This window comes from Melanotaenia boesemani, chromosome 16, assembly GCF_017639745.1.
Source record: "Melanotaenia boesemani isolate fMelBoe1 chromosome 16, fMelBoe1.pri, whole genome shotgun sequence".
NCBI classification, from domain to species: Eukaryota; Metazoa; Chordata; class Actinopteri; order Atheriniformes; family Melanotaeniidae; genus Melanotaenia; species Melanotaenia boesemani.
The window spans coordinates 15390867-15401143 of NC_055697.1; the positions used below are offsets into that span (position 1 = coordinate 15390867).

Consider the following 10277-nt stretch of genomic DNA (forward strand, 5'->3'; position numbering starts at 1 on the left):
TCAGGTTTCATTTATTCACCCCTTTAGGGAATTTTACAGCTGCACTGCATCGCAATTAGGCACATTTGCATACCAACAGAAGCAGATGATGTACTTCTGGTGTGTCTACAGTTTGGTCTCACCAGCCAAGAATGCTCTTGAAGCAAAAGTATCTGTAGTGAAGAGAATGATTTCTTATAGGCTGCATTGTATCACATGACAGTGCTTTTGTTCAAGAGTTTATTGCTTATGCATTTCTTCTTGTATTAAGATAGAGGAGACGAAGCAGGAGCAGATTTGTGAGATGTTTTAACCCCTTAAAATCCTGCAGTTTTTGTCTAATAGTTGTGAACCAACTAAAATTAAGGAGCAAGACTAAATTTGGGGTAATATACTTTGAAAACAATGTTGCTGGACCTCTGACACCCATATGAAATTCTTTTAAAAAATGTATAATATGGGGCCTTTAATAAATAGCTGCATCCATTTTCCATTTTCATCAGTGGATACTTCAGATGAGGTATGAATATGTATGATGATCATGCAAATGTGTGAAAAAGGATTTGGTACATTGCACAAGTTTCCATATTAGAGTTTCAGAAAACTGATACTTAAAATTAACATTTAACAGGAAATCCTTCCTCAAACTGCAAGAAGAAATATCTCAGTCACCAGCAGACAGGTCAGACATGGCAGCGAGTAAGTCACAGGATCTTTTAGGCTCACTCACCCTGTGGATATGTTAAGCAACAAAACTAAAATCTTCCACCTTCCTAACTCACTGTGGGGATGACACCAGATGTTTTATAAATAACATAACACTCTGATGTGCATAGCCACCATGACACCAATCAATTTGGGTAATATTTTTATAATATTTTGGCCATCGCGAAGTTTAGTTACACAGCAGGTATGGATCTGTGCAAGAACCTGATTATATATTGCATCGTTAGTAGTTAACTCAACTAGTGGTTAAGGAAGGATGAAGAAGAGTTTCTTTCCTCAGGCTATCTGTATTCTCAATGGACACTGACATGCACATATTTATATTCATATTTATATTTGCACTGCACGTCTGATTCTGTTTGTTTTCTTGTTTTTGTTTTTTTCCTGTTGTTGCGTTCATGCATCTGGACCAGGTGCACAAAGCCTTTTACTGCTCATTATACCATGATGTGGATGTGACAAATAAAAGCAATTTAATTTGATTTGTTTTGAATTATTTTATTATTTTATTATTATTTATTTTTATTATTATTATTATTATTAAGTAGGGCAGGCTTAGCTAAAATGTATTGCTTTAAAGAAAAAAAGGGGATTTTGGGACTTTCTTATATAAAAGGATGAATCATTATTTTGTTGCAGAAAACCACTGAAAGTTAGTTTTTCAGTTACATTTGTTTTAGTAAAATCTTAATTAAAAATCTTGCGTTCTTGCGTGCTTGCGTGTGTGTGTGTGTGTGTGTGTGTGTGTGTGTGTGTGTGTTTTAACCACTAAAGATTTGTAGTCACTATTATTTCCACAGTTGTTATAAACACTGCATGTGCTTTGAACTGCAGGATCAGAAACAGACAAAACTCAACCAACCTTACTCTGAAGAATACAGGATTGTTGTTTATCTTGTTCATACAGAACACATGTTAAAAATGAATTTGTTCACACAGCATTATTGAATATTTATGTTATTTACATAGAGACATAGAAACACTGCTATTATCTACCCATGTTGTGAAGCACTTTTCTAGCTCTGAAGGATTAAATTTCTACAGGGATTCAAACTAATCTTCACAAATTGCAGGTCTGTAATCACTTCAGAGATATTAGAATAGAAAACTGAGGCTGTAAGAAAGCTCAAAGGGTTTATCATTGACAAAAAAGATGTGAGTATGTATATATATACGTTTAAGTTGACGTCTAATTTTGAGTCTTCTACTTTTAATCTATTCACTTGTTTTACCTGTATTACTCCATTATAGTCTTTGTCTTTAATGAAATTACTCTGACTTTGTTACTACTTTTTCAATAATGAGTTGCAGCAGAAGATATGTGTTTAGCTAATTATTACTATTAAAGGTTTAAGCAGTTAACAAATTAGGCTGGCTAAAGGAAATCACTTTTTCTTTGCTCTTGTGCTGGTGAATTTATTTTCATAACGTGCATTTCTTAATCGGATTCACTAGACATTAATAATCATCATTAATAGTTTTTATGTATGAGAATTATACACAGAAACCAGGTTATATACTGCATTTCCGTCTGCCGCAGACCAGAGAACAAATGTGTAATCTGATAGGCTCTAAACATTTGGGAATTTTGACATAAGTCCATTATTTTGCTTTAAATCATTTTGTTTTGAACGTAATAGATGTTTAAAAAAAAAATTATTTTTATTAGAAACACAGACAGACCCAGTGCACGAGGAAGGAGGCAAAAGCTTTAATTTTAAGAAATTGTGATCGTAATGATTAAATCTAACCAACTAAAGACGTGTTATCTAGGTCTGACTTGTGGAATACAAATTAAAATTTTAGCGGAAGTTGTGGATCTGATTGAGAACTTTAGACACCTCTAGTGTCCACAGCAAATAAGTATCAATGTAAATCCAAATGCTATTTTTTATCTATGTCTTTTTTTTTTTTTTTTTTTTTAAGATTTTGGGTGACCTTAAGGTGACCTAAAAAAGATTTTTAGTTGCTTGACGGTACATTTACCAAAGCCAGACATGGCTCAAATCCAAATTTCAATGTTAAAGGTGCAACTACGTGAGCATGTGGACCCCTGGATCAGTAGAAATGACCCATAAATCTGTCAATGGCCTGATCTTATGATTAAAATGAATAAAAATTGTATATAGATCCTACACAGAATTAGTATGAGATGCACTACCAGTGTAAAGTTTAAACAGAATTTCCCAATGAATTTATTGGTAAAGTGTATTCAAAGTTTGACAAATTTGCCATGCCTTAGCACAGTGGTTCTTAATCTGAGTTCCTTGCACCCTAAGGGGGCGCCAAAGACCACAGGGGGTGTGGGAGACCCTCACTTTACAAGGTTTGTAAAAATTAGATTTGCATATGTACACAATCTTAGCACATTTACTGGATTATCTAAAGCCTGAAGATGAAGCCTCGCCGTATTGCTATATGTTGATTGTGTGTTTTAAGGTATTGCAGAATAGAAAACAACTATTTAATGAATGTGATCAAAGTTTTATTCAAATTAATTTAGAACATTATAAGAGTTGATGTCTACATGCAAATGGTTTTTATGCAAAGGAGATGCAAGATTGTTTCCACCGCATGAGCACATCTACAGCTTTGTACAAACAGCTGACAGATGCATTTTCTTATTAAAAGTGTATTTCACAAACACATTCACTTCAGGAGACAAACAAGTGTCCTCAATGTAACAATAAGTAATATGTTTCTCACAGTGTGCTGTTACACAAAGATTGATCAAGCAGTTCCAGTTTATTCTGTGACCTAGTACTACATAGGCAGACTTTAGCACTTTTAATATTAAAGAATAAATTAAGTAGAATTTTAGAAACATCACACCTGACATCCCCATAATATCAGGCTGGAAAGGTTATTTTTATACATGCAGTTTGGGGGTCTCCATGAATAAAGGTAAAGAACCACTGCCCTGAAGCATACACTCATGTATTATCTATGTAAAACAAAGTGGGACCATAGTTTAGAATAAATATTATACTGTATTAAAATACAATAAACCATAACATAGACTCCTTAGGAATATGCATACTAAATCAATTTATATATTTTCTCACAGAATTATATGCAACCTGGCTTGTATTTTCTATCCAAATAGGTTCCTATCAGATACAGTCCAATGTTTTGGCACTTACAGGCTGTACTTTTCATGTGCCCATCTTCTATATATAGTCTATGTCTATTATAGTGACAAATTAGTTGTCTGCTAACACTCAACCACATCAACTTTCTTGATTCACACTTTGGTATATTTATTCAAAACATTTGTTCATAAGATAACACATCCACTGATTATGTTTACCATCACAATATCTTTACAGGGACAAAGTGATAATAACTTTACATCTATCTTTACTTTTCATAAAGTCCAGATCTCCTTTTAAGATTAAAGCTATAAAAATGTAGAAGTTAAAAATGTAAACTCTGTTGGCAAAGTTAATACATAAAAGACCACCACTACGCCACTCAAATGTGCATTAGTAATACATGACCTGTGCAGCTTATGTGTCCTGGTGATGCAGCAATCACTACTTGTTCTTGTGGATCAAGTTTCCCACTCTGTGAATGAATTTCTCCAGCTTGTTCTCATGGTGCCCTCGTGCAGCCCGGGCAGCGCTGTGCTGAACAGTAGCTTCACCTTTCGGAAGGCTTTTGGTTTTCTCCTGAGAATGTAAGTGTGCTGAATTTGTGAGTGGAGGCTGTTTCCGTTCAAAGGAGCAGAAAGGCTCAAATCTGCTGTACAGGCGATTCTCGGCTCCAGATCTCAAGCTTTTGTCATGAATGGAGGGTTTTTTGGGCGTGGTGGTCTTCGGGGGAGAGCTTGACAGTGAATGTGGAAGTTCCTCAGTTTTGAATCGCGGTTTTGAAGATTTTAGATGGTCTTCCTCTGCACTGCTTTTGTGCCGCTCTGATGAAAACCTGGAGCTGGTTTTGTTTTGGTGAAGTTTTTGCCCCCCATATGCTGGTTTCTCCTCCTCCTCCTCAGCCGTTATGGTGTCCGTGCTTCCAGCTGAAGTGAGACTTGGTGACTGTGTGGTTCTGATGGAGTCCTCTTTCTTCTCTGGTATGTTTAACAACGATTTTATTTTGTTTGAGCTCTTTTTGAGAAAATGCTGAGAGCCTGTGCTGTTAGTTTTATTTTTCAAATCCTTGCTATTTAAGTCCAGGGCTGCTGCAGAAACAGTCCTCGAAGGAGGCTTCTGCCAAATGTGCGTTCTAGTAGTGTCTGCAATGCTCTTTACATCATAATGGGAGACAGATCTCTGATCTTCATTCAGATTCAATCCATATCCTCCATTCTGTGCACTGGTCTCTGCTGTGCTTCTGTTTACTTGTGCAAAAGGTCCAGACATGTGTCCTAAGGAGTCATGTGTCAGCTCATTGTTTGAGTGTGGGTCTGCCACACTATGCCTTTTGTGCCAGCTGTCTGTCAGCATATCAGGGTTTGTGATTACCTGTCCACGTTTAGCTCTGCCTAAACTGGCATATCCAAGGTGGTAAGAGTTTCTACCAGAACCAAAGCCCGTGTTACTGTGAATGTCATCCAAAATCTGTAGACTTTGCCTCTTTAACATGAACTCATCAGTATTTGCTCTGTTCTCAGCACTGACTGCAGGATTCCACTGCATCGATGAGTAGTGCAAAGGTGCGTTGGGTGCTGCTAAGGGGCCAACAACTGTGGAGGTGTTTGCGTGACCATGTGGTTCTATTTGTTCTGGTATAGTGGACCTGAACACAAAAGAGTTCCTCATCCTTCCCTGCATGAAGGAGTTAGGTTTATCCTGGGATTCGAACTGGTCCAAATAGTCACAAGACTCTGCTAGTGGAGCATCTGGGTTTTTAAGGTAAGATTCTATCCTCCATGTGCGCATGAATGACTTGGATGTATTCTCCAATGTTGGTATGTCCTGCTGCATGGAGAGGAACTGTTTGTCATTGCCGTTGTAAGACTGACGCATGTTTTGACCTCTGTACATTTGGGGCACTTGCAAATAGCAATCCGTATTATAGTTGCTTTGTCCATGTCCTGCATCTCTAGAGACATTCCAGTTGCTTGCTCTTTGTCTGATGTTTCTTGGGGTGTATGTATTTTGTGCCTCCCCAGCATAGCTGTGTCTTTTCAAAAAATTCATTGCTTCTGCAGATTGAAACTGGTGGAATTGGGGTATCTGACCTCGAAGACTAATGTCATTCCCAATCAAGGGCTCAAATGTGTTACTTTCCTCCTCGAGAAGCCTCTCTTTCAAGTCCCATGTGCCAAGTTTTCTCTCACAGGTTTTTTTATAGACAGTGTCCAAGGATTCTTTGAGCTGGTCCCTTTGCTCAGTTTTGGCAAAGGGACCAGCAGAATAAGATTTTGGCAAACTTTGTTGCCCATGACGTCTGTTGTGTTGAAATAAACCTTCTGGGGGACTCAGGTCAGCTGGTGCTGTTGACCGAGCGTAAAGCGTTCGAAACTCCTCATCGTATGATTTCACAAGGTGGCCTGTGATGACCTGAACCATGCTCAGGTTGATCTTCTCAAAAGACCAAGTGAAGCTAAAAACCACATGATAGCACAAATATTAATTTTATATGGAAAACAAACTGTGATGAATCATATGATTTTCCTAACACTGTTATTTTTGTAAATAACTGTTGGACTTAAAAGCTTTTGTCATAAGTTTCATTACAAAATGTCAGTAAGAAATTGTGTCTGCAGTTTGTGTCTGAGTAAATGCAATTGTTTTCTCAAGCACTTTGTGCACTTAGTGCGCTTCAGTGCTCTCAAACACATCTCCTGTTGTAGTGCATTATTTTACCTGTATGATCCATAAATTGCTGTGCAGCAGTCGACTAAAACAAACTTCTGCTCCATGGCTCCATGAAATTTATCTCCTGATCGACAGAGGTAATCCTGACCTTTCACAGTGCGCACCCTCATGTTCTGTTGCCGGAGTAGTGAAAGGAACAGGTCATTAAATTTCACAGTATGTTAAAAGTATGCCAGTGCTCTTCATAGATGTCATGCCAAGAAATTGGTGAGTCATAGTGTTGTTGTTGGCATGTAAAATGCAATTAAGGACAATCTAAAAAGGTATGTTTCACTTTTTTTTAAATCCCTTGCCAGAAATTTACTCCACCCATGAACACCTATGACACAGGTCTTCACATAATCAGAGTTCTCTGATGCCCTAATACATTACAAAAGACAGAGCATTTACACCAGAGTAGCAGAGTATGTCGACTGATCTGGAAATGTGAATAATTATAATTGTAAATGGTAAAGAAAATAACATTTTTTGCTTCATTGGTTAATTGTTATCCTTGGATATTCCATTTATAGAAGCACCATCAAGATACAACTTGTATGAGGAACAAAAAGATATACGTGAAGAAAATTAAATGAATGTTTCACATATTAAACTTACTCTAAGCTGCTGAAGTTTGACATCTTGGTTTTCAGCCATTTTAAGGAAACTTTTCAAATGAAAATGATCCAAAAGCACATAGACTGGGACTCCTCGTATAGAAGCATCCACAACTTCTTTGAATATATCCACATCAGTGAACACGTCCATCACAATAGCAATGACCTGTGGGGACAAGGAGCAGAGTGGGTTGGTCGTGTATTTCACCAAATTACACTTTTGAAAGCTAAATGGTAAATGTGAGTCTGATAGCTTGAAGCAGGAAAACAGAAAGAAATAATCTTTAAAAGAAGAGCAGATGAGCAAAAGCAGGAAATCCAAAAAACATTACATATGAGATCAAGAGAGAGAGATCAATATGAACAACTGGAGGACAAATATGGGGTAAACATTTTTTCTGTCTGTAATGACATTTATTGATTCCAAATCCATTTAAATCAACCCAGGAACATCTTTTGTGTATTAGAGGAGCAGGTTAAAGTCATTGTACTGAGCTCTTTATCTTGTCTTGAGGCTTCCTGCAGTTTTAATAAGACTACTTCATAATATATTCTTTATAAAGTGTATAATTTGCTTTATTCAATGTTGTGAAGCTGCAACATTAATCTGTTTTGACAGAATGTGAAGAGCTCTAGAGTCAACTACAAAGAATAAGGCTGAAACTAATTTATTTCCCTCTTTTTATAGAGTTATATGTGGGTTTGTGTCTGTCCTTGAGATAAACCATAAGTGTTAACCATTCCTTAAATTTCCAACCAATATTAACTCGAGAGACGAGCAGTTTTTCAGCTGTTGTGTTCCAAAGCATTTACTTTGCACCTTGTAGCATTTTAAACACAGAGAGCTTTTTTTTTTGTCAGGTGTAGTAGGAGGCTCTGATGGCAGTCCTCAACAGACCTGCAAAATTCAGGGGGTCTGCTATCCCCGATAAACACACACAAAACAACACTAAGGCACAAAATTTGAAGGGATTCAAAAGGATTTTTTTAATGATGTGATATTTCTGTAAAAATGGTTTTCCTTCTTGATTCTTATAAGAAAAGTTGCAGAACCTGATTTTGACCTGGCAGACACTCCTTGACTCAGAAAACAACAGTGAGGCATATGTCTAGGGAACTGCCTTGAGGGGACAGCTGCTTACAACATACTGTAGAGAAATTCTCATATCAGTGTAAGCTCATAACAGCATTACTGTGTGTTGTCTGTTTTACTGCTCTGTGTCAGGTAGTTTTATTACCTGTCTTGCATCCTGGACATGCTTCCGGATCACCTCTTTTATAGTCAGGTTGTTCAGTCTAGGAGGGTGAAAGAGTAGATCTATATTTGTCTGGGGGTTTTCATGCAGAACCTCCGGCCACCCCAAATCCAAATTTGGGGTTTCCACATCTGAGTGTGTGGGCCAGTAGGTCCCTGAGGATGAGTGGGTGTCTGGTAGACTTGTGACTTCCTCTGTATGGTTTTGTGATGGCAGCTGTTCCGCGTTTGCTGTGATAAAGAGGATTTCATCTTCTGAGAGGAAGCTCCCAATTTGTTCTCCCTTCAGGAAATCATGGTAACCATTCCTGCCATCTTGCACCAAGCAATCAATTGCCAAGCGATATGATTCCTTATAGTGAGGCTGGATATAATCCTCTAATCTAAACTCTTCTCTCAGTGATGACAACGGGGAAAAGTCTGGAAAGTCCATCACTCCAGACTGTTTCTTAAAGACCTGCAAAGGATAATGGAAATCAATGACATGGTGTAAGAGGATCAAAGAACAAACACAGCAGAGTGGAACATGTTGACATTTAGTAAGCTTACTGTAATGAGGCAAAGTAAACTGCAAAACACACTTGTGGTTTTCATGGTATGAATTATATTTAAAGTTGTCAGGCCTTCACTTTAATTCCAAGTATTTCAAGGCGTCTAAACAACAATTTAGCTGAGATTTTTCTGCAGTATTTGGGATTTGAAACAAAAATTGTTGCTGCACAATTTTAATAAATAAGGCAGGTTATCAACAGGCAATAAAAAAGGGTTCACCCCTGACACATAATAAGAACTGTGTGTTGAGTTGACAGCTGATAGGCATTTCCTGAGTAGCACTGATTTACAAGGTGTGATAAGTTACTGGAGAACAGACTGACAAATATCAGTACAAGAACAAAATCATGTCAGTATTTGAATGTACATGTTTAAATGTGTTGGTAGTCAATTCTCAGTTAGCAGTTCCAGTAAATGGCTCATGACTCTGTAGATAAGCTGGTTCAGTTCCTCTTGGACTGATTGATCTGCAGTCAGTTGATGTATTATTTAGTTTTCTTTAATATGTAAACAGAACTTTGTATACTTTCTGCTTAAGCTTTCCCAAAACAAAACTGTAAAATTATTTAAATTTCTAAATGTGAAGTTTTAGATATCAAATACAAAAGATACACTGCAGCAGCTTTTACAGCATATCCAACCATAACACATCATAAACTTCTACAAACAGCCCATTTATGCATATGTTGTATTTCAAGCCTACTGTTTTGAGAATTAACATGCAAGGCGTTTGCTATCCTAACTTTGCTGCTTTTGTTGAACACTTGTTTGAGATTTCAAAAGCACAGTCAGCTATTTGTAACGGCATTATCTCATAGTCAACAACAGTTAACTTACATTTAGATATGGACCTTTGTAGAAATCCTCTTGACTGTTCCTAAAATATCCCTTTTCCATTTCTACACTGTTAGCTTCTGTTCAGTATTTGGAACAGCTGCTGAGAGCCTGTTTGAATAGACAAAAGACAAGGAGGTGTCTCAACAGGATAAGCAGTCTGCAGATGAAGGGTGTGGATTCCAGTTTTGACATGCAAATGTTCCGACTTGAAACTGGCTCACAGGCAGACATAAACCTGTTTGAGACTTTTAGCCACTCCCTCCCTCCTCTCCCTGGGAACAAAGTTCACACTGACGAAAATCAAGATAATGATGACATAAAGAGGCTGTGATGAATACTTCAGCATTACTGGATCTGGACTTGTCTGTGTTGTTTAGTGTTGTGAAATTTCCCACAAACTAAATCAATAGTGTTTTCCTCCTTTGTTTTTTTTAACTGTTTAAGTGGGAAAATGTTTACATAATCATTTCAACTGAAATATTTAATTGCAGACAGATTTTTCTCAAGCAA

The 10277-nt window shown here is 37.3% G+C and overlaps 1 protein-coding gene across 1 annotated transcript; it reads right to left on the bottom strand.

The window, feature by feature from the left end:
• Nucleotides 1-1705: 1705 nt before the first annotated feature.
• fam83b (family with sequence similarity 83 member B) lies at nt 1706-9938 on the bottom strand. Its single transcript, XM_042009450.1, has 5 exons — nt 9768-9938; nt 8362-8835; nt 7125-7289; nt 6516-6640; nt 1706-6252 (listed from the first exon to the last, which is right to left on the bottom strand). The coding sequence occupies exons 1-5, from the start codon at nt 9825-9827 to the stop codon at nt 4242-4244; spliced, it is 2835 nt and encodes a 944-aa protein (XP_041865384.1). The 5' UTR covers nt 9828-9938; the 3' UTR covers nt 1706-4241.
• Nucleotides 9939-10277: the final 339 nt, after the last annotated feature.

Bases quoted from the DNA above. Each gene is read 5' to 3' on its own strand.
- fam83b (XM_042009450.1), bottom strand. From the start codon at position 9,827: ATGGAAAAGGGATATTTTAGGAACAGTCAAGAGGATTTCTACAAAGGT. The intron at 6,641-7,124 runs GTAAGTTTAATA...CTCCGGCAACAG, and splicing joins TCAAACTTCAGCAGCTTAGA to AACATGAGGGTGCGCACTGT. The intron at 6,253-6,515 runs GTAAAATAATGC...TGTGGTTTTTAG, and splicing joins GCAATTTATGGATCATACAG to CTTCACTTGGTCTTTTGAGA.